Raw genomic sequence first — 24972 nt, 5'->3', positions numbered from 1 at the left:
GGAACGGTGGTGCGTGGTGTACATACTGGAAACCCTGTTGTGTGTCTGCCCTATTCTGATACCGTGGCGCACCGCCACTATGCTATCAACATAGAGGAAACGCTGGACTGAATTCACTCCTTACTTTATGAATACTTAAAATCAGTGTTGTAGTACTCAAGATCAGTCTTGGTCTCAAGACCAATTATTGAAGGTCTCGTCTTATCTCGGTCTCTGGATTTTATTTCAAGACCGCGTAAGACCACAACTGCAGGGATTTCGCTAAATTGCCTGTGCATTGTCTGATTTATACCTATGTGTTAAAACTTGCAAATGCAATCAATAACTTGACTTATATCTAGTTTGAAATTTGTTACCATAAAACCCTCTCTCCCTGCCCACCTTTACACGCACTTCCAAGAAAATGAATGCGGGAGACAGGAGAAGAAGCTCTGGCTGTCTACCACAAATCTGGTCTTGAGTCGGTCTCACCCTGCCGTGGTCTTGGTCTTGACTTGGTCTCAAACCCTCATAGTCTTGGTCTTGTCTCGGTCTCGATACACTCTGGTCTTGGTGATGACTTGGTCGCGGTTTAGGTGGTTTCGACTACAACGCCGCTTAAATTAACATAGCGTTGAAGGGAAATAAGAACAAACAATCTGTGATTTGTTCTAGCTGTTAGAAAGATAACACAGGGTGCAGTTTGACAATGTTTGTTATTGGAGAATAAAGTTAAATTTAAGAAGCTAACTCTGACTGGGGGCAAAGAGAAGTATTCCATGTTGTTACAAATACATAAACATTGATGTCATCAGCATAGAAGTGATACGAGACACAGCAAACCAATGAATAACATGCCCTTACGGGGCTTTGAATAGAAAGAATACCCAACCTGGTTTCATTCCCAAACTTGTCAAATACTGACGCTTCGTCAGTGTCTCCCTGCGTCAGATACTGAACCCAAAATTCCCCTTTAGCGTCTGTATAGAACGCACCGGGCAGAGCAGCAGCTTGACCCGGCGCTGTAACATGATGTAATATTAGGAGAGACAATGGTAGTGAGTATGATTGACCAAAAATGCACGTAAGGAGGCAGGTTGGCGTGGTGGATGGGTCAAACAACACAGGACTTTCACCCAGGAGACCGGGGTTCATGTCCCGTTCTTGTCCCTGAAACATACATTTTGTAACCCCACCCACCATCTTTTCTAAACCTAACTGCCCTGTTCTTTTGTCTCATATCAGCTAAATGTACGTCCCGACCAAAAGCGTCTAAAAATGACGCCAAAGGGCTAGACGCTAAAGGAGACTTTTTGCGTCTGTAACCAACGCCCAAGGAAACGTACCTAGTGCTTTCGTACATGTTGCCAAATACAATACTGTAGGTTGGATGGTTATATGGTGCGTTCTATTATTCTCTATGAACCGACTCGGACCTCGGATATGACGTAATTTCCACACTTCAAGCGTTCTGGTATGTTTTGCGCGTCCGAGTCGGAGAAAAAACACAGACACCACCCGGAAAGCTGTTGCTATGGTAGCACTGGCCGAGTAGTAACGCTAGCCACGTTAACGAACAAGGCTTCATTCAATATTGCACTCACAACAAGACCGATTCCCATACCAACAGGCAGAGAAACAGAAGCAGTAAGGTATTGCAGTAATACGAGTGATTAAAATATGACCACAATTCATACTACAATTCACACAGGGCGCTGCCATCTTGAAATCCATATCGGAATTCTTGCTCGGTGTCCTCACGGTTGTCCGAGTTCCGAGCTCGGAAATCCGAGGAAAGGTGGGGTGTTGGTGCTTGTTGCTAGGCAACGTCTGTTTTCCTAGTCGGAACTCCGACACGGATAAATATTAGAACGCACCATAAGTTTTGGTCTCTGCAAAGGCTTAATTGTGTCAAACTTGCCAATCCCACTGTGACAACAAATCCACCCGAGGTTAGAACGCCAACACAAAGAAAGAGGAAGGTAACGGACATGAGGGACATTCGGCCAATTTCTGGCGGCACCTGAGCAATCCCGGAAGTGGAACGTCGTGTATTTAGACTATATGCTAAGCTACGCTAACGGCCTCCTGCAGTTGTGCAACTTCTCGTCTCGCATTCATATAGCACCTTTCATGCAAGCATGAAGCCCAAAGTGCTTCACAGAACAAATTTAAAACAAAACCATAACACAAGACAAACAATTAAAAAAGAAATAGGCGTATTTCCCAAAATGTTGACATATTCCTTGAAGTGACTTCATTATTGTCTTCAAGAGGCTGGAGAATTTTCTCAAACCATGGAGGAGTACGTGACATTTCAAATTATCTGGAAATGCAAAAAAAAAAATCAAAAGATCAACAACATCATTTTCATCAGACTGATTTTCAGATTATTTTAATTAGAGTGCATCCGATCTTTAAGTTCCTATGGTACGACAATTTAATAAATAATTCATGAATAGACTTCAGACAACTTTATTCCTTGAAATGATTTGCCGTGTGTTGGTGTTCACCACTTAACACACTTCATTTAGGCATTATATTGAGTCCTAAATCAATGAGTTTCAAAAAATCCCTTGTAGCAAGTGTAATTCAACGATACAGGTGGAGTAGTCTGTTTAATTATGCCTTGGTTCATGTTACTGACACCGATTTCTCTGACATTTCTGAAACAGGGCTTAATGACTTACATTTATTCTTTTCTGAAAGCTTAATGGGAGGCAAAATGTTCAGACGGAAGTTTAAAATCCAGGGGATCCGGTGTCTACGTGTGTTAAAGAAAAGCAGTTCTCTATTATCATTTAAAGTGCACAAAGTGTTTTATTTTGTTCCATCAAACACTATGGGTGCATAGGTTATGTGTCTTGTTTTGGCCCCAAACTCTTTAAAAAGACGTGTTGGATTCCTCTCAGAGGGCCGCCATTTGAAAACAGACACGCTGACACCCGACTCTTGACAGAACACGTTCTGTGATCATTTAAAAAAAAAATGAAAATTTGTAATTTCCTCCTTCCCCCCCCAAAAAAAAGCAATTGCTCATAAATCTCAACACAAATTATTCCGCTCTGGAACAAAGCGATGAATTATTCAAAGACGACTTCTGAGAGAAAAAGAGCACTGAGCTGAAAACCCCAAAGTAAATACATAATCAAAAGCCTTCAGAAAAGCTCGGCTGTCTAAAAATATGCTTAGACACAGGAATTCTTTCCTTCCACAGACATAATTATACAAATTGCTCCGCGTCTCGTTAACAAGAGAGGGGGGGTAATTCGTATTAGCCATTCATAGCCTATTAATCTAATAAACTACTTGGTTGTGTGTGTGTGTGTGTGTGTGTGTGTGTGTGTGTGTGTGTGTGTGTGTGTGTGTGTGTGTGTCCGTGTAATGAATTTCTATTAGATTTGTGTTTATTCCCCTTGTGCTGATAAGGGAGATGGGGGTAATGACTGAACTGGATTTTTTTGCCACTGCAGACGCATTCAAAAACACATTCAGCGCTGAGGGGGGAGAGGCTATCAATCAGCCTAATCCAATCATATCGAGTGTTTGATGACCTACGGAAACCTTCTGTATAATTTATATCTGTAATTCATCTAATTTCTATCATTTTGTAACAGTTTACAAGTGAATTGCTGCTATTTTTATGACCCCAGACAGAGGAGGGCGCTGATTTTGGTGTCTGGTGGCCACAGCGGCTTCAGAAACACATTTTTTAGAGCAGGAAATAACTCTTAAGTGTTGCTGGTTACCTGCCAAAGAGGCAGTGCTTTCAAGCCGGCCGAACAGACCAATTTAGCAGACAAACAGCGCCGGTAATTTCCCCGCCAAGACTCCAGCAACATGTCAGGGTGTTCCTCCGTAAAAGGTTGGTCCAGATGTTCCTGAAGCTGAGTTTGGAGACAGAGTTTGTGCACGTTTTAGAGGGTCTAAATGTAATCACGCTGAATGTACAGTACTGTACAGCCCAAACCTATTGGGGGGGTCACGGTTCACATGCCCTATTTTTCAAAACATCTAGTTGGCGATTCATTTATTAGTTGACAACTAATCGAATAATCTTTGCAGCTCAAGTTGAAAGTGTCTATAAAGATTTGAGATGTTTTAAACAAACAGGGAAACATTTGAATGTGCAAAGCATTTCGGTTTTTCTTATTTCCTTAAAAGCTAATATTTTAGAGATACATGCCTTTTATGACAGGCCATCACATACAGTACAAAAACCTATATAATATAAAGTTAAATGTACTTTATTTGCATTCAGTTATTACCCTAAATTCACGTTGTGTTTGGATGGATGGATGGATGGATGGATGGATGGATGGATGGACGGACTTTATTAATCCCAAAACTGGGAAATGACTCTGTTACAGCAGCAATTTACAGGGGCATACACACACACACTCACTCACAAACATACAGAAAATACAAGAAATATACTATAAATAATGAATAATATAACAAAAGATCAGAAAACCAGAACATCTGAAAAACATATACAAGGAAGAACAAATGTCTGTTTTTCTGTGCTGCAGAAGTGACCCGGTTCATTCAGAGTACCCTTGCTTTTTGTCTTTTTAAGATCTTTCTTTTTGACAACACAGCAAGAGAGAGAAAAGAGGTTCGGCATGCAGCAGGATTAAAACCTTGGACGTTGTGGGTTCGTGGTTTTGTGCTTTAGCAGCTGAGCCCTGCACCATTCTTCTTTATCCTTGCTGAACAATTTCAAACATTTCTTATTTCTTCCAAACAGCCTGATGTGTTTTTTTTTAGTTTTAATGGATATTGCTCACGTGTAGTTGATTTTTCTACTCAGTTAGTTAGCATACAAATTCCACAGTTTTTTTTAGCCCTGTGAGACTTTATTCAATTTCATATATTGTAACTATATGTTGTGGTGTCACTCATTCTCTATTTTATTATGGTTTTGAGTATGATGTCACCTCCTGTCTTTGTCCTTTATATTTCCTGTTTGAATCTCACAGTTTTTTTATTATTATTTGGATCCCCATTATCTTCAGCATAAGCTAGAAGCTATTTTTCCTGGGCTCCTGCAGTCTATTTTGTGACAATACAATTTACAACATCCCATTACACATTCATTCACATTACACAACATTTCACAACATTCATTTGATATATTTACAAATTACAGCTGACGCAATTAATAAAAGATACAAAATAAAAGATATGACACTACTCCAAATCTGTTTTTAAAGAATAAGTGATAACCACATAGCCCAAGTCACCAACTCACTGCAAAGAATTAAGTGTTAGATGTTTTGAAGTTTCTTTGAAAAGTTTTATAATATTATTACACATTTGCTCTGTACGTGACTGAACGTTAAATTTATTTGGTCTTCACTTCAGGTTAAAGTGCTCATATTATCCTAATTTTCAGGTTCATAATTGTATTTAGAGGTTGTACCAGAATAGGTTTACATGGTTTAATTTTCAGAAAACACCATATTTTTGTTGTACTGCACATTGCTGCAGCTCCTTTTTTCACCCTGTGTGTTGAGCTCTCTGTTTTAGCTACAGAGTGAGACATCTCACTTCTGTTCCATCTTTGTTGGGAGTCGCACATGCTCAGTACCTAGGTAAGGACTACTAGCCAGTCAGAAGCAGAGTATGAGGGTGTGCCCTGACAGTACCTAGGTAAAGACTACTAGCCAGTCAGAAGCACAGTATGAGGGCGTGCCCTGACAGTACCTAGGTAAGGACTACTAGCCAGTCAGAAGCAGAGTATGAGGGCGTGTCCTTACAGTACCTAGGTAAGGACTACTAGCCAGTCAGAAGCAGAGTATGAGGGCGTGCCCTGACAGTAGCTAGGTAAGGACTACTAGCCAGTCAGAAGCAGAGTATGAGGGCGTGCCCTGACAGTACCTAGGTAAGGACTACTAGCCAGTCAGAAGCAGAGTATGAGGGCGTGTCCTGACAGTACCTAGGTAAGGACTACTAGCCAGTCAGAAGCAGAGTATGAGGGCGTGCCCTGACAGTACCTAGGTAAGGACTACTAGCCAGTCAGAAGCAGAGTATGAGGGCGTGCCCTGACATTAGCTAGGTAAGGACTACTAGCCAGTCAGAAGCAGAGTATGAGGGCGTGCCCTGACAATACCTAGGTAAGGACTACTAGCCAGTCAGAAGCAGAGTATGAGGGCGTGCCCTGACAGTACCTAGGTAAGGACTACTAGCCAGTCAGAAGCAGAGTATGAGGGCGTGTCCTTACAGTACCTAGGTAAGGAGTACTAGCCAGTCAGAAGCAGAGTATGAGGGCGTGCCCTGACAGTACCTAGGTAAGGACTACTAGCCAGTCAGAAGCAGAATATGAGGGCGTGTCCTGACAGTACCTAGGTAAGGACTACTAGCCAGTCAGAAGCAGAGTATGAGGGCGTGCCCTGACAGTACCTAGGTAAGGACTACTAGCCAGTCAGAAGCAGAGTATGAGGGCGTGCCCTAACAGTACCTAGGTAAGGACTACTAGCCAGTCAGAAGCAGAGTATGAGGGCGTGCCATGCTAGCAGCTAGGCGAGCATTATAACGTGTGCTACAAAGTGACCACGTCTGTCTCTGAAGTAAAGGCTGGACTACAATAGAGCTGTTTGGATTAGTTTGTGAACAGTGTTTTCTGTTGGAGATGGTAAGTCCCTTTGGGGTGGGACTTTGGGCTTTTTCACTTTGTAAACCTATAACATGCACAAAAGATATATTACACTATAAAGGAAACGCCAAAAAGCATAATATGGGCACTGAAGAAGGCCTGTGTGCCGCATCGCGTGTTGTGTATGTTTTACTTTTTGCTATGCATTAGCAACATCAATAAAGGCTTTTTAAACTTTTCTTCAACAAGAGTGCCTTGGTTTTCATTGTTGTTCTGATGCTGTTGGATAACCATTGCACCAAAGAGCACCATGTTAGACTTTTTTCAACCACCACCAAAAAGAAGTGCTCCTTTTCTCTCTCTTCCCACATGTCTTATTTCTTTCTTTCTTTCTTTTTGTCTGCAGGTTCTTGGCAGCGCTCTGGAACCGTGTCTAGTCGACCTCCACCAGATCAGCCTGGTCCCAGCTGGTCCAGTGGCTCCACCGCCAGACGAGTCCTGGGAATGGGATGAAACGGATATGACAATGGCAGAAGTAGAGCCACAAGAAGAACCAGAACTCGACCTCATGCACAGCCTCCCCTTAGAACCAAATCTGCCTTCGGACAGCTTTCTGTCCAATGGGAATCAACCCGATGGGATTGGAATCAGTGTCCCAGCCAGTCAGAGGCCTGAGATGTTGTCCCATGTGAGGGATGGATCCGCCTCAGAGGTTCAGCCCAATGTGATGTCCCAAACTCTTCCCCTGAACAACAATAACATCTACCAGGTGTACAGCCTGCATAGTGTGGAATTATACAGACAGCCTCAGTTTCCTCACACTTCCTCCTCGCTGCACAAAACCAAATCAGGAAAACGGAAACCGCATCTCCTGCTGAAGAGCCTGAGTAAAGACTCCTCGTTCTCTTCTATCGAATCCCTCCCGGACCTCCTGGGAGGTTTGATGTCAAACGGCCGAGGAGGAGACAGAATCCTCGGGGAGAGCGAGAGGGAGAGCGGCAGAGGAAGCGGCCAGTCGGCGATCAGCCTGCGGTCTGAGAGCGAGAGCGGGATCGTCAGTGATACAGGAGAAACGGAGACGACGACAACCAACTCTGAAATCCAGGAAGAAGTAGAGGATCAGGGAGGAGAGGAGGAGGAGGAGGAGGGAAAGAAGCAGTGGAAGTTTAAAACTGTAGACGGGAGTCATTTGGCCCTGCACAAAGACAAAGTTACCAACCAAAGAACCAAGGAGGAGGAGAGTATGAAGGAGAAAGCATGGAGGAGGGATGAAATCAGAAAAAACATAGATGAGGAGAAAAGGAGGAGGCACAGGAGGGGAGGAGGGGAGGCGGTTGAGATCCTAATCAACGGGCGTGGAATCCTGACTCCCGCTGACTCCGACTCTGACTTTGAAGCGGGAGGACTCGGTGTAGACTCCTCCGAGCCCTTTATGTCCGGCGGCGACTTCACAGAGTTTAAAATCAACCAGTTGAACGGTTTGGAGACCCCTCCAGCTCTCAGCCGCCGGGTGTCCAGTCCGGTATTATCCCAGGGCTCGTCTCTGGAGTCCCTTCTGGCTCTGGGTGTGGAGTTATTTCCCTCCAAAGACCAGCTGCACCGTAGCTCCTCTCTGGAGAGCTGTCTGGTCCCGTGTCGGAGCGCCGAAGAGGCCTCAGGCAGCCTGGCCAGCCTCGGGGATCTGGACCTGATTGGGCAGGGCAGAGAGATGGAGGGAGGGAAAGCAGGAAAAGAGAAGAAGAATGAAAGCGTGCAAGGAGAAGCGCCCCCTGGGGAGCTGAGCCGAAGAACTCTGGATCTCCTGAAACGCCTGGAGAACATCCAGAGTCCTTTGGCGGCGAAGATGACCCGCAGCTTTTCAGACATGACACTTCGGAGCATCTCCCCGCAGCGCAGCAGACTGCCTGCCTCGCCGTCTCTCGGCGGTCAACACACGCCGCTTTCCGGGATTTCGGGGTCTTCACGAAAAGGCCCGCCATCCCTGATCAACGAGAGTTCAGCGACGACATCGCTAACCGAGCTGAGTAGCGCCGAGGACTCGTCCGTGGGGTCCGAAGACTTCGCCGTGCTCAGAAATCACCGCCACCTCTTCCTGGATCCCGCCGTGGCAGCAGCGTCCAACGCCAACTCGTGTTCTTACAGGAAACATTGCCACGGAAACGGCAGAGGAGGGCAAGGGATGGATGAGGCGGACGCGGCGAGTTTGAGCCTGGTAGTGAACGTCTCCTGCAAGTCGGCGTGCACGGACGAAGACGAGGACGACAGCGACCTTCTGTCTTCCTCCACGCTCACGCTCACCGAGGAGGAGCTCGGCGTTCGGGACGAAGAGGACGAGAGGTTGAGCGGCGCCTCCACTGGCAACGACGAAGACGAAGAGGAGATGGAGGGCTCTTACGTCCTGGGGCTGGAGTACATGAAGAGGGAGCTGCAGACTTGGATCCGATCGCCTCGAAGTTTGTCTTCCTCTAAAACAGAAGCCGGTCTCCGGGACGAGCTGCAGTGCGGGACCATCCTGTCCTCCGCCTCTCAGAACACGGAGCCGCACCGCTTCCAAAAGCGCTCCAAATCAATGGAAACCAACGCCATCGGGGGCAACAACAGGACAAAAAGAGACAGGAGAGAACGGGAAGAAGAGGAGGAGAACCGGAGGAACGCGACGAGAAGCTACATCAGCCAGTTTGTGGACGACGTGGAGAACGGAAACGTGGACCAGAGCTGCGCGAAAGGGGAAGACGAGGACGATGAACTCCTCCGGGAGGAATCGAGCGTGTTCACCAAGAAAGGAGAGTCGCTGAGGGAGTCCTACGCGTTCGCCAAAACGGCAGAGTCTGTTCAGGATGACGGTGACTTGATCGTGAAAACAGAATCAAAGCTGCTTTCTCCGTCTCCGTCTTGCGAGCTCCTCCCCTTCCTGTCCAAACAGGCCTCCTCTTTAGTGGGACAGCTGAGAGGGGAGCTGCCCTGCCACAGCTCCTCCTTCCCCTCGCCTCCGTCCCTCTCGCCCGTCGAGGACTGCGGCTCCCACAACGCCTTGCCCGACGGCAGGCCGGCAGCCGGGGGACGGAAGGCCATCACCAGTCAGGAAAAGTTCAAATTCTCGTCTTTTGTGACGGAGGAGACGAGGAGGGAAGTCCGAGACAAAGAGTCGTCCCTGCCGCCCAGAAAACGGCACAATTCTCACTCCTCCTGCTGCAGCCACCTTCCCTCCCCCTCCTCCCTCCATCCATGCAGCGTAGGTGAGGGCGCCAAAGAGAACGTGCACGATTTTGTGATGGAGATTATTGATATGACGTCCCTGGCTCTGAAGAGCAAAGAGAATCAGCCCGAAGAACCAAACCAGCCCGACAGCAGCGGGTCCATCCCAGACCAAGGTCTTGCATCGCTAGCACAGATCAGAGACAAGGTACAGAATTAATAATGAATACAGAAATCCAACTGAGAAAATATCATAAAACAATCAGCCTGTTATGGATTTCATTACAACAAAACCACAAATACATATATTGCAAATGCAGAAACCCTAATTAAACAGTTTAATATGATTACAGATGTTGTTAATAAATAAATTCAATTTCTGCCGATTCATCACTAGAAATGTAACTGTAGCAAGCATCTCACTATCACTAATGTTATCCACATTCATATTTAGACGCAACAAATGATAAATCCCGCTACAAAAAAAGCCTGGAAGTTAGAACGGAAGTACAAAGAGTCGTTGCTATGGAGATGATACACTGTCACGTCAAGGGCCCTATCTTGCACCCGGCGCAGTGCAAAGCCCGACCCAGTTGTCAATTTCCCGTCCAGCGCCCACGTTGTTTAAATAACAAATGCACCTGCGCCCATCTGTGTCCCATGGCCGTGCTGGTCTTACAGGGAGGTGTGTTCAGGTGCATTCTGGGCGTGCTGGTCTCACAGGGAGGTGTGTTCAGGTGCATTCTGGGCGTGCTGGTCTTACAGGGAGGTGTGTTCAGGTGCATTCTGGGCGTGCTGGTCTTACAGGGAGGTGTGTTCAGGTGCATTCTGGGCGTATTGCTATCTTGAGGCAGCAGGAAGTGATTGCGCCATTGACCAACTAAAACCTGGTCTAAAGTCAATAACGCAGCATTTCATTGTTATTTTAACAGAGTATTAGTAAAATGCTCCTAGGCTCGTATACAGCGTGCGCACACTATGCTTGTTACACACACAGGGACGCACAGCAGCACACCAAAAAAATATGACAATGTGCAAATCCTCCATCATAACAGCAATGCTCCAAGGTCCAAACACGCCTGGCTTTTAAAGGGAATGGGAGCTGATCTCTGATTGGTTGATTGCATGTTACACCCAAAACACACCCCTGATTTATGAAGACACTAAGGACAACCCTTTAATACCATGCGCCCGGCACACAGACCCTTTTTTCTGCCGTCAAACTAGCAAAAGTGGATTTGGACACGCCCTAAACACACGTGCGCCAGGCGCTTCACACCGTGCGTTGACATCGTTAAAATACGGTCCCTTGTCTCATTGGTGTGAACTGGCAGGTTTCAGAACACTGCAGACCGGCACGTTGCAAGTAGTTGACAGCTAGACCGTTCATTCTTCTTGCAGCAGAAGGCTGAGGCTTCTGTTTTTTGCGTCGTAAACGCTGTACTCTCGCGGCGACGTCATCAAGTTACGTGACGTCTGGTGCAAAACCTCGTGACACCGTTTCTACTGCAGATGAAACTATGAAAACACCTTTACATTCTGCTCATCAAAATGAGCATACGTCAAAAACTCCAAATATACAGAGTTATAAGTAACTTCTGGAGCGTTAAGAAATATTTTGTTTATGTTTCTACAATTATAAATCTTTTGGATCGACATTTTTTGTGTGTTTATTTAGTCAAATTTGATGAAAAACTTACGATTTTTGTATTTATTGTTATTCATTACACAATTTCAATACCTTTATGAGTGATTATGCTTTATTGTCTTACATAACCTTGTAGCTTGGGTTGTACTGATTTTAGGGATATGAAGCATTCAAAGTTCCTATGACATGCTGCTTTTTGTATGCTTTTATATAGGCCTTAGTGGTCCCCTAATACTGTATCTGAAGTCTCTTTTATATAGACCTTAGTGGTCCCCTAATACTGTATCTGAAGTCTCTTTTATATAGGCCTTAGTGGTCCCCTAATACTGTATCTGAAGTCTCTTTTATATAGACCTTAGTGGTCCCCTAATACTGTATCTGAAGTCTCTTTTATATAGGCCTTAGTGGTCCCCTAATACTGTATCTGAAGTCTCTTTTATATAGACCTTAGTGGTCCCCTAATACTGTATCTGAAGTCTCTTTTATATAGACGTTAGTGGTCCCCTAATACTGTATCTGAAGTCTCTTTTATATAGGCCTTAGTGATCCCCTAATACTGTATCTGAAGTCTCTTTATTTCCCATTTATTTGGGATCAATTTGGGGGCACGGTTTTAGCTCTGTGTCCTCATGGGCGGGCCAAATTCTCTGGGTAGCTGTGGGCAGCGGGCAAAGCAGAGAAAGGGGAGGTAACCTTGCTCCTTATGACCTCATAAGGAGAAGATTCCTGATTGGCCCATCTGAGCTTTCATTTTCTCAAAGGCAGAGCAGGATACCCAGGACTCGGTTTACACCTATCACCATTTCTAGCCACTGGGGGACCATAGGCAGGCTGGGGGAACTCATATTAACGTTAAAAAACCTCATAAAGTGACATTTTCATGCCATGGGACATTAAAAGATCCAAGAAATTAGATAACAATAAGCAAAAATGCAGACCCTTTCTATTCAGAGTCCAAATGGTTAATTCCTGTTTGACCTCACATGTATTCTGTACATTTTGAGGGCAAAAGAATCTCAAAAGTATCAAAAGTTATCTCAGTTAATTTGTTCACTGAGTTGGAGTAATTCAATAAATCGCATCACAGATCATAACTTTTTTTGTAATGACTATAATTTCTTCAGTATTTTTTGCAAGTGAAGTAATCTAAACGCTAATCAGTTTTCAGTCTTTGTTTGATTTCTGAAAAAGAAAAACAAATCAGGCAGAAAACTTTGAAAACTCCTCTAGTACAACTATAAATACGTTTTTTGGTATGCAAATGATCACTCGGTTGATGGTTTCTTGGATGGTTTGAGGATTGTGTTAAAATATCACCCACATTTCACTCAAATATATAAATGTACATAACCAAAAATATAAAAACCACATGTTTTAACAGAGGACACAGACATATGTATCACTTTTAAAATAATAAAATACAACAAATGACACAAAAAATGCATAAAATTGAGAAGTAACACAGAAGTTATACTTCATAAATCAGAATCAGAAAAGCATTTATTGCCAAAGTTGAGTAACACGTACAGGGATTTGCCTTGGTGGTTGATGCATAGATTAAAAAAAATGAAATATTGAACATTATTATGAAATAAACAATAAATTCTGAAACAAATATACTGTACAAAATTATAAACGCCCCCATTTTTCATGAGCTGATCTCAAAGATCTAAGACTTTTTCTATGTACACAAATATTGTTAACAAATTGGTCTAAATCTGTGTCAGTGAGCACTTCTCCTTTACAGAGATTATCCATCCGCCTCACAGGTGTGGCATATCAAGATGCTGATTAGACAGCAGGATTATTGCACAGGTGTGCCTTAGGCTGGACACAATAAAAGGCCACTCTAAAATGTACAGTTTTACTGTATTGGTGGGGTCCGGGGGGCATTTGCCGACTCAAGTCGGTTACTACGACGAACTGCAGTCAGGTCGAAAGAGAGAGAGGGGAATAAACCCTAACCATAACCCCAGATACTGTTTTCGGACCACACACACACACACACACACACACACACACACACACACACACACACACACACACACACACACACACACACACACACACACACACACACAATAAAACTGCACATTTTAGAGTGGCCTTCATTGTGTCCAGCCTAAGGCACACCTGTGCAATAACCATGCTGTCTAATCAGCATCTTGATATGCCACACCTGTGAGGTGGATGGATTATCTCTGTAAAGGAGAAGTGCTCACTGACACAGATTTAGACCGATTTGTGAACAATATTTGAGAAATAAGCTTTTTGTGTACATAGAAAAAGTCTTAGATCTTTGATTTCAGCTCATGAAAAACGGGGGCAAAAACAAAAACAAATGTTGCGTTCATAATTTAGTTCCGTGTACATACAAAATAGCTGTTTAACATAAGAAAAAAAGAGGCTGAATGGATTGAGTGCAGAATGTGCCAATAAAATATAGTATGTGCAATGGGCTTAACGTAAACTTAAAGTTATCATAACTTAACACATAACAAAACAAATGACTCTGAATCGCATGAAACAAAAATGAAATAAAATTGAAAATTAACACAGAAGTCATACTCGAAGTTATCATATCTTATTCCCTTGGTGGTTCTGTATTGAGTTGTTCCAGGGGGTTTCATTAATTTCATTTTTTTTTTTGTCAACAACCAGATTAACCAACAAACCAAGTCAGGTGAAAGTCAGTTTTATTTATGGAGCTCAGACTCACAGATTTGTCTCGGAGGGTTTTTACAATCTGTAACACGTAGAACCCCTCTGCCCTCAGACCCTCAAGAAACTCCAACTCAACAACTTTACGAGCTTTCTCCTTCCTCCTGCAGGTGCTCGAACACTCCCACCGGCCTCTCCACCTCCGTAAGGGAGACTTCTACGCCTACCTGTCTCTCTCGTCCCATGACAGCGACTGTGGCGAGGTCAGCCAGTGCTTCGAGGAAAAGTCCTCCACGCCGGTGCCCTACACCATCCCGTCCTACGTATCTCCGACTCAGGGCCTCCACAGCCCGAGCCCGAGCCCCGAGCTGTTCACGAGCACCAAGCTGCGACTATCAAACTCTTCCAGACGCTCCTCCCCCGACCTCGAGTCCAAGAACAACTTCCGCGCTCTGGATTTGAAGTCTCCGAGCGGTAGCCGCGCCGAAGAGCCCGCTAGCCCCTCTCTATCCCTGCCCCCGAGCCCGGACATCCGGGATGAGGTGATCCTGTTTGCAGCGTGCACGGAGGAGGTCTACCTGGGCCCGCCTCTCTGCTACAGCATGGCGCTCACCAAGAAGCCACGGCGCGTTCCGATGAAGGAAAACTCAGAGTGTTCGCCTTCCCTGGACCCTGGCTGTGAAGCTTACTCAAAACCGAACGGTGCTTCCGATCCAGGCGATAGTCTGAGCCACGTGTCTCACTGCGAGGAGTTTGCGTTAGGCCAGGATCACAGGATGTATTTCCAAGGATCCATTCCCACAGAGGGAACACACAGCACCCTGTCTCCTTTCCTAGAGCCTTGCAACCCTCCCTCTTCTCCTCCTCTTCCTTCCGTGTCCTCTGGCGCCGAAGAAGAGGGGGTGAGCGACCCGTACCTCCTCTGTGATGTCGCTGGAGGCGAAGTGGCGGCCGCTGCGAGTGTCTGCCCGCGGCTGGAGGAGAGGAGTCGTAATGAGGGGCCTCCTTATCTTAATCCCCCGGCGCGTGTCGCCCCGATAGACTCCTCCGCAGACGAATGTTTGGCAGATACTAAAACGCTTGAATCCAATATGGGCACCGTAATGACCAAGATAAGTGTCTGCGGCTCCGCTACAAATCCCTCAAAAGAGCCAGCCGCCGCCGCCGCCACGCGTATTAATCCCAAAATTAACTGCTCGCCGATGAGAGAGGCAGATAGGGAGGAGGGGGAGAGGAGAGGAGAGGTGGAGAGTCAGAGGGCGAAGCGGGAGGAGAAGGGGAGGAGAGGGCGGAGCGGCTCGCAGCGGGAAGCAAAGACGGCGGCGGAGAAGCAGGTGAGTGTCTCACGTATTCAGCCTGATACTGCCTATCTCAGACATTATACAGGGCCGCGATACTGCTGGTCACCTCTCTATTCCAGGCTTTAGTCCGAGCCGAACCCCTTCGCTGGGTCTGGATGTAATGAGGCCACTGTGCGTTTCTCTCATTTCCATTTCTGAGGTCGGACGGACATGAGAGGCGCTGATATGTGTAACCCCCTCTTTCTCCCCCTCTCCTCTCTTCTTCTCTCCACCCTTTTTTTTTGTCTCATTTCCTCATCTTCACCTTTCTGTTTGTGTCCTTCTTTACGTCCTACACTCCTCTACTCTCCAATACTTATATATATAATCATCCTCTTCCCCCTTTTTTTTCCATCCCCTCTTCAACATCTTATGTCTGCCCCCTTCCTTTATTTCCTCTTCTTCTTTTCTTCCTCAAAATGTGCTTTCCTCCACCCCCTCTCTTTCCTGTCTTTCATCATTCATTCGTTTCCCATCCTCTTATCGTCCTCTCCTCCTGCATCTTTTTTTCTGATCTTCTTTCCCCCTCTTCCCCTACTCCAACCTTATTTCTCCTCACATCCAACACTCCTCTCATCTCCAGTTCCTGCCTTCTTCCCCTCTCCGTCTTTTACCTTCCTTCTCTTCATCGTCTTTCTCCACCCTTCTATTCCTTTTTGTTCATTCCTTTCTCATCGCCGCTTCCCCTTTTTTCATCACCTTCTCAACATATTATGTCTCCTCCCTTCCTCTTTTTCCTCCCTCCGCTCTCTTTTTTGGACAATGTTTTTATTGAATTTTCAATATTACAGTTATTAACCCATGAACTTGTCCTTCTGGGTCCATATTAAAAATTAACTTTATTTGGCGCTCCCCCACGTATTTTGTCACTTTTCCCAAACAATTTTTTTTACATTCATGGTCAATAAACTTAATTTATGACATTATACCTAATTTTTGAGTTACAAAAAGGCATAAATTATGAATTGTTTGGACCAATAGTTAAGATCATAGGATGTTTAGTAGGATACTGTTTAGAAACCATTTAAAATTGACTAAAACACCTTAAATCAATGAAAGTAATCATTAATTTTACCTGCGAACAACATTGAATCCATATAATGTACATGTATGCATTTATGTTATTTTTGGTGGAAAGAAACCTATATTTTTGATATAAAAAACTTTTAAAAAATGGGTCAAATTTGAAGGAAAACACAAGCACCCAGATTGTTCACGAGTTCCACATCTAGAGTCTGAGTCGAGTCTCAAGTCCTTTTGAGGACGAGTCCCAAGTCAAGTCTGGAGTCACAAAGGCTGCGTTCACACCGCAAGTCTTAATGCTTAATTCTGATTTTTTGCTCAGATCAGATTTTTTATTTGGCTGTTCATGTTACCTTTTAAAATGTGGCCTATATCAGATTCCAGTGTGAACTGTTTGCGGTTTCGAACTGACCCGCATGCGCAAAAGACCAATAACAGTGACATCAGACACAGCACACTGTTGCACTAAAGTTAGGGAGCTCATGGAGGAGGTAAGCATTTTCGCTTTTAATTCAAAATGTTTGTGTAATGGCAGCCGTTACGTTAACGAGCAGGTGCTGAGGAGGAGAAGAATGAAGAGAAAGAGAGACAAAATGGCTATTTTGGCCTTTTGCGAGGTTATGGCTGCAAATTCACTACAGAGGTCTGTGTGGATGCAGAGACGAAGCCAGCAGCGGTGCGTTGTGAATTCAATTCAATTTTATTTATAGTATCAAATCATAACAAGAGTTAACTCAGGACACTTTACAGATAGAGTAGGTCTAGACCACACTGTAATTTACAAAGACCCGACAATTCCACTAATTCCCCCAAGAGCAAGCATTTAGTGGTGAGGAAAAACTTCCTTTTAGGGAGAAACATGGGACAGTCCCAGGCTCTTGGATAGCTTCGCAGAGACGCACTTTATTCCAAACTTTCGGATGTCGAGGGCAACTTGTGATTATCTCTGTCAGCGCCTCTCCTCAAGACTCCCGCCGGCGCGGGATTGTGACAAATGTCGATGTGGATTGACGTAAAAATCGCATCTAATCTGCCTCGGTTGTTCACACTGCAGCCGCATTGAAAAAAATCACACCTGGGTCTGATTCAGGACCACATATGGAAGTGGTCTAAATCTGATTTGAAAAAAAATCTGGGCAAGATTTGAGTGTTCACACTACTACTGAAGAAGTCTGACCTGGTCACTTGACCCCCAAAAAATCAGATTTGGGCCACTTTTGCCTGCAGTCTGAACGTGACGAGTGTGTGACGAGTGTCACACTTGAGTCCCCATCTCTGCTGCTGTCTCCCTCCCAGACTTGTCTCAGTCCTTTCCACTTCTGGGGTGTAAATGTAGGTCTCCTGTCCCACATTATCCCTCCGTAGAAGCTCCCCTATGTCTCCTTTTTTTTTTTTTTTTTTTTTTTTAATATATTGGTCAAATGGTTTCCAGATTTTCCTTCCTCTCTCTTTCCTGTCTTCCCTCTAATGTTCTCATCCTCCCATCCTCTTATCTTCCTCTCCTCCTGCATGCATCTATCCTCTCTCTCTCTCTCTTTTCACTTTTCCACTTTATTCTTCCATGTACCCACTCCTCTGATTCTTTCACCTCCCTCCCAAGATCCTTCCCTTCCTCTCTCCTCCCTCAGGTGTTAATGGAACGGGGGATTTGCCGACTTCTCAGTTTTTGAGTTAAAAGGTTAAGGTCCACGGAACAACATCAGCATAATTACTATCAGTCAGATTTCATTAGGATTCATCAGCGGAGAGCTTTTTCCTCGTCCCGCAGTGATCGTTCAATTCATTTCACCGCTGAATTAGCGTGTTTGTGCTCTTTTTTTAAGTTTTCTATTTCCTTATGCAAATTAGTTTGGTATTCAGTTTCTGTTTTTTTACCATCCCTGCAACCTTGCTGCCTCCTCTGTTTATCAAATTTTCACAAAGAGGACCACGGCTCCGCTGACGGCGGTTGTTTTAACGTCTGATCGGCGCCGAGCAGCCTGTTGTTGTTTTTCACACGGTGCGTGTTAATGTAGGTCACGGGTTCTTTGCGCTGTTTAAAGGAGAAGCCCCTGACTGCAGACCCGCGGACCTCAATGTGGGCGGAGTTAAACGTTTAACCCCGCTGTCACTATCATAGACAGTATATAAGGTCACTGCCCGATGTGAGTCGAGTGCAGATGTGAATTGCGCAGGCGTCACTTTGCGACAAGTAGCCTCCAGTATACTGTCTATGGTTTTGAGCTAACGTTAGCAATCAAACAATCATAGATAGCTAAATCTAGTGCCCTATATTTAGGGCACTAGCTAGCTAAAACGTTTTGAAATGACTGCTAGCTAAGATGCTAACGGCGTTTTGAGCTAACGTTAGCAATCAAGTAGCCTCCTACATGCTAACGGCGTTTTGAGCTAACATTAGCAATCAAGTAGCCTACTAGATGTTAACGGCGTTTTGAGCAAAAGTTAGCAATCAAGTAGCCTACTAGATGCTAACGGCGTTTTGAGCAAACGTTAGCAATCAAGTAGCCTACTAGATGCTAACGGCGTTTTGAGCTAACGTTAGCAATCAAGTAGCCTACTAGATGCTAATGCCGTTTTGAGCTAACGTTAGCAATGAAACAATCATAGATGGCCAAAACGTTTTAGTTAGTTTAGCTAACAGCTAATTCAGCTAACCGCTAGCTGACAGCTAGATTCAGTCTAAAATAACGTTAAGTCAAATTTAATGGGAAAAGCAGGCTACAGCTACATTAAGACTTTACAGTAAAAACAATAAAGACAAGTGTTGAGTGATTGTATTTTAAATGAGCACAAGTAAAGTAGAACTGACGTAACAGCTGTTATATATGTTAACGGTTATTTTCAAGTTTTATTTTGAGGGTCTTAAACTAATGTTAGCTTGCCTGTGAACAATGTTGGAGAGTGGGCGGGGTTAAACGTTTAACTCCGCCCACATTGAGGTCTGCAGTCAGGGGTATATGGTTTAAAGTGTCGAGCCGTTCTCACTCCAAACTCGTCAAATGCTGGCGCTTGGTCAGAGTCTCTCAGCGTCAGGTACCGATGCAAAAATCCCCCTTCGGCGTCTGTATGGGACACACCGGGCAGAGCAGCAGCTCGCCAGCGGCGCTGTAAGATGATGTAGTGTTAAGAGAGACAACGGCAGAGAGTAGTGTGAAAGACTGAAATCTGCGTAAGGGGGGTAGGTTGGGGGTTGGGTGAGTCATACAACACACAGTCTGTATACTGTATTACCAACCAGACGGCCGCCCGTTGACAGAAAAGCCAGTCCAAATGATCAGTCGTGTTGGTCCAAAAAGTGCAACAGAACACGGCAACGAGACGAGACGTAATACGTCTCTATAGCAGCAGGCGGCGCTAATCTGTATTGTTGCCCAGGAAATGAAAACCGGCACCTGATTGGACGAACACGTCACATGGGGTTTGTTTTCTCCGGAAATTCAAAAGCCAGACTGTCACGGCGGCTCGTTCAGAATACGATATCTCATATTGGACTAAAATAGTTCACCGAAACGTGTTTCTGAGAACATTTTAAGAGAGAAACAGGCCGTGATGCAGTTGCTGAATCTGTCTTCATTTCAGATCAACAAAGGTCTATTTAAAAGGTTTTCGTCAGATTTTGAGAAACTCTAGTCACCTCATCCTGCTCGTCATTTCCTGGTGAGTCCCGACTGCCCCGCCTCCGACTGAACATGTCAGGTCGGCCAAAATGAATGCCGACAGCCCCCAGACTGATGACGGCACGAGACACACCGAACAGACTCTAGTCACTGACCTCGCCAGACTAACGGCCGATCATCGGCTAAGTGGGTCCCGGCTTTAAGCGTGACTATTTCCGAGACCGGGGTTTGTGTCCTGTTCTTGTCCTGCGTTTCACAGAACATTTTATAACCCCACCCACGACCTTTTCCTAAACCTAACTGTCCCGTTCTCATGCCTCATGTCAGTTAAACGTATGTCCCGACCCAGCGCGTCTAAATCTGACGCTAAAGGAGACTTTATGCGTCAGTAACAAACAAGCAAAGGCACCTGACCAAGCGTCCCCTTTTGACGCGCTGAGAGTGAGAATACGTGTTGAATGTGTGCACCATAGCACAAACACACATTCATCCATCTTCAGCTGTTTGACCTGAAGATGGATGAACCCCCGCCCCAATAATTACTCGGACAGTTTTCTGGCCCACTAGTTGCTGAAGTGTTCATTACATCCCACAGCAATACATTTCTGTACAGAGTGAACTATTTGGATGACTAAGTGCTGGGTAACAATGACATTTTACCAGAGGAGCTCTACTCCAAATCAGTTGATTTTAGTGGGATTGCTGCGATCAGTAGATTAGTTCATGGAGGCAACATTGCTTTGTTGTGGAGTTGTGAAGTTTGAGGTGCAGCTTCACTTTCGTAAACATTATACCTGCTAAACATTAGCACATTAGCATTGTTAGCCTTAAGCTCAAAGCACTATATAGTAGGGCTGTCAAAATTAACGCGTTAATTTTTGCGTTAATTTTTTAATATTTAACTTGTTAAAAAAAATTAACAAAATTAACGCAGCTGTGTTTGTTTACTTCATGTGGCGGCTAAAAAAAACGTAATACGTCTCCATAACACCAGGCGGCGCTACTCTGTATTGTTGCCCAAGTAATGAAAACCGGCAGCTGATTGGACGAACGCGTCACATGGGTTTGTTTTCTCCGGATATTGAGAGCCAGACTGTCATGGCGGCCGTTCAGAATACGATCTCATATTGTACTAAAATAGTTCACTGAAATGTGTTTCTGAAAACATTTTAAGCGAGAAATAGGCCTTGCAGTTGCTGAATCTGTCTTCATTTCAGCTCAACAAAGGTCAGTTTAGAAGATTTTCGTCAGATTTTGAGAGACTAGTCACGTCACCTCACTCCGCTCGCCATTTCTGGGTGAGTCCCGACTGAACCTCGCTCGGGAGATGAACTGAACTCTCGGCTCGTTGGAGATGAACTGAACTCTCGGCTCGTTGGAGATGAACTGGACTCTCGGCTCGTTGGAGATGAACTGAACTCTCGGCTCGTTGGAGATGAACTGGACTCTCGGCTCGTTGGAGATGAACTGCTCCTCGCCTGTAAAGTAGACGAGAGCAGGCGACAGCAGCCGGGGACGGTGACAAAAATCTGCTCTCAAGTCAGACAGTTTCTAGCCGTTTCAGCAGCCTTCAGCAGGACTAAATAAGCCAAACTGTTGCTGCTGTTGTTCTGAAAGATATTAAACTTTCTGAACTTAGCAGAACCTTTCCTTGTTTGTTTTTTTCTTCATATTTGCAAAGTTAAATGATTTAGCATTTAAATATCCATTATTATAAGCTTCAGTCTCAATTTAAAAAAGCGATTAATCGCGATTAATTACATCAAATTGTGCAATTAATTAGTTAATTTTTTTTAATCGATTGGCAGCCCTACTATATAGGTATACCTATATCTTAAGAGAGACTTTATTTAAAAAAAAAATGTATATATTGATAATGATGCTTTTTAATGTTTGTATTTTTAAATTTAAATTATCTTTTTTAAGATTTTATTATTGTATTTTTAAGACTTTTTCACCCCAAATTTTCCCAAAAAAATAATGTATTGTTTTTTTGTGCATTTTTTAGGTGTTATTTTTGTGTCTTAGTTTCCTCATCAGCTCAACAACTAATTAAAAGGGAATCAATCAAAAGAGAAAAGCTGCAAAGATGGCGCTAGAGGCTTCTAACACACGTGCAGTCACACGTGTGTGTGCATGCACGTGCATGTGTCAGTGTTTATAGTGTGTGCGTGTGTGTGTTTTTATAGTGTGTGTCTTTGTTTATAGTGTGTGTGTGTGTGTGTGTCTGTGTTTATAGTTTGTGTGTGTGTGTTTATAGTGTCTGTGTTTATAGTGTGTGTCTGTCTGTCTGTGTTTATAGTGTGTGTGTGTGTTTATAGTGTGTGTCTGTCTGTCTGTGTTTATAGTGTGTGTCTGTGTTTATAGTGTGTGTGTGTGTGTTTATAGTATGTGTGTTTCTGTCTGTCTGTTTGTGTTTATAGTGTGTGTGTGTGTGTGTGTGTGTGTGTGTGTGTGTGTGTGTGTGTGTTTTCGTAGCATTGGCGGACGTATAGGCAGGGATAATAGCTACACAAGTCTTTACAAAGCGATTAGTCGTGAACCAATTAAGCGAGCGGGGTGGAGTTGGGGAGAGAATTGTTTTCGGCCTGATACTCGTTCTTTTAATTTGCAACTTTTCATCAGTTTGGGCTCAAAGAAAGAACAAGCCGATTAGAAAACAAAGACAAACAACGTTTCAGCCCGATAATGCCGTTTTGATTTATTCTTCCCTTGTTTGTCTCTCTCTCGCCATTCATCGCCACCTCTCTCTCTTGCTCTCTCGCTCTCTCTGATGAAAAAACGTGTTCTCACTTTCAGCTGTATCATGTATTTGCGTTTATGTGACTAAACCATTTCTCTGTTGTTTTTTCTCGTCATCTTGCCTCTTCTTTGCAACGCTTTCCGGTCTTTCTTTTGGTCTCTTTTTAATCTTTTTTTTTTTTTTTTTTATTATTTCTGTTCCTGTGTTTCACTACATCTGTCTCTCTTTTTCTCTTCATCTTCTCTTCCTGTCAGGTGAGCACTCAGTCAGCTGTCAATTACGCCGCCAGATCAGCACAAGCCTCAGTGAAACCGCCCGCCTCGAGGACCACCGTCAGTGTAAGTTAACTTAACAAACACACACACACACACACACACACACACACACACACACACACACACACACACACACACACACACACACACACTTTGACTGGTAGTGTATGTATGTATGTATGTATATATATATATATATATATATATATATATATATATATATATATATATATATATATATGTATATATATATATATATATATATATATATATATATATATATATATATATATATATATGTGTATATATATATATATATGTATATATATATATATATATATATATATATATATATATATATATATATATATATGTATGTATATATGTGTGTATATGTATATATGAATATGCATATAATAAAACAGCTAGTAAGTCTGGTACATTCAGAAAATTACATCACTTTACTGTAATGCATTCAGGAAAAAAACAGGAAAAGATAACACTTATTACAATGTCATATTACAATATCCAACCTTTAACACACAACACACATACACACACAAGAAAGAAGTCACAATACACACACATACAAGAAAGAAGTCAAACCTGGTGTTTTAGCATTTTCCGCATCACTTAGCAATCACTGGAGACTTTTAGACTTTTAGTTGTGTGATTACTGAATGGGGTTTGGCAGCGTTCTGCTCTGAGATTATGTATTTTTAAACCAATCACAGAAAGTCAGAACAAAGGTTCGCAAGCTGCGATTTGCAACATGAGATCCAAACAAACACCATACTTGTTGTGACCCATGCAAGAGTATGCAGGAGCCCTGCCAGGCTCAGGCTAAATTATCTGCGATTCTCAAGCTAGCGAGTGAGCTGCTGAAATAAAAGAGTTAAGGTAGTCGATGGAGGCACATGACTCAGCAGTCATGATTCCAATATCTTTGTGTAACATAAAAATGTATTAATCATAAAAACTGATGAATCAGGCATTCAAAGCTAACCTCTTCTTGTATATGAAGTCACATTTAATCAACACCTCCTTTGTTTTATGTTTTATGGAGTTATTCATCTTGAGTAAAAGCTTTCACAAAGCTTTGGAGACAACTTGGATTGTCAGCTTTGACACTGATGGAGTGTTTTTACATTTGGAGTAATCACGAGTTCATATTGCTGGAGTTCTGCTACAGAGAGGAACACTGATGTAGATATGTTTCCTGTCTTTCATGATTATTCCAAATTAAATTACTGGAATATTTTCCTCCAGTGTTCCTGTGAATGATTAGATCATTTCAAACACTGTGTTTGACTGTGTGTGTGTGTGTGTGTGTGTGTGTGTGTGTGTGTGTGTGTGTGTGTGTGTGTGTGTGTGTGTGTGTGTGTGTGTGTGTGTGTGTACAATGTGTGATCCAGGCTGCACACAAGCAGTGAATTTGTTTTAACATCATCTTTTCTATTTTTACTCAAATCAAACCAGGAAGCTTCTAAACACGAACAAAGGCCATCACTGACTTTGTGCGTGTGTGAGTGTGTGCGTGTGTGTGTGTGCAAAATGTCTGTCTGTCTGTCTGTGATGTGGCTGCCCTATGGGCGCCTCCAGGGCTCAGCAAAACCTACTGCCCCCATACTCTCTCTCTCACAGACACACACACACACACACACACACACCCCTGAAGGCAGGGCATGAGAGTCCAGGTAGAAACTGACAGCCCAACAGCTGCAGGTTAGACAGACATGTTGTACACACACATACACACACACACCAAAGGACAAACATGCATACACACTTAAGTAAAGAAATACACACATGAAAGTGCAAAATCAAGCTCTGCACACACACAACTCATGTAAACCCACGACAAAGGACACACACAGACACACACACACACAC

General features: G+C 43.8%; 1 protein-coding gene across 1 annotated transcript in view; it reads left to right on the top strand.

Annotated features, from left to right (window-relative positions):
• Window positions 1-24972, top strand: part of akap6 (A kinase (PRKA) anchor protein 6) — a 283712-nt gene that overhangs the window by 255405 nt on the left and 3335 nt on the right. Inside the window, exons 22-24 of the mRNA XM_028566296.1 lie at window positions 6984-9980; window positions 14252-15415; window positions 23059-23142. Coding sequence (XP_028422097.1) covers window positions 6984-9980; window positions 14252-15415; window positions 23059-23142 — 4245 coding nt within the window. The remainder of the gene's footprint in view (window positions 1-6983; window positions 9981-14251; window positions 15416-23058; window positions 23143-24972) is intronic.

Source organism: Perca flavescens, chromosome 20, assembly GCF_004354835.1.
Source record: "Perca flavescens isolate YP-PL-M2 chromosome 20, PFLA_1.0, whole genome shotgun sequence".
NCBI classification, from domain to species: Eukaryota; Metazoa; Chordata; class Actinopteri; order Perciformes; family Percidae; genus Perca; species Perca flavescens.
The sequence above is the reverse complement of the archived record's forward strand: the minus strand, read 5'-3'. Positions and strand labels throughout refer to the sequence as shown.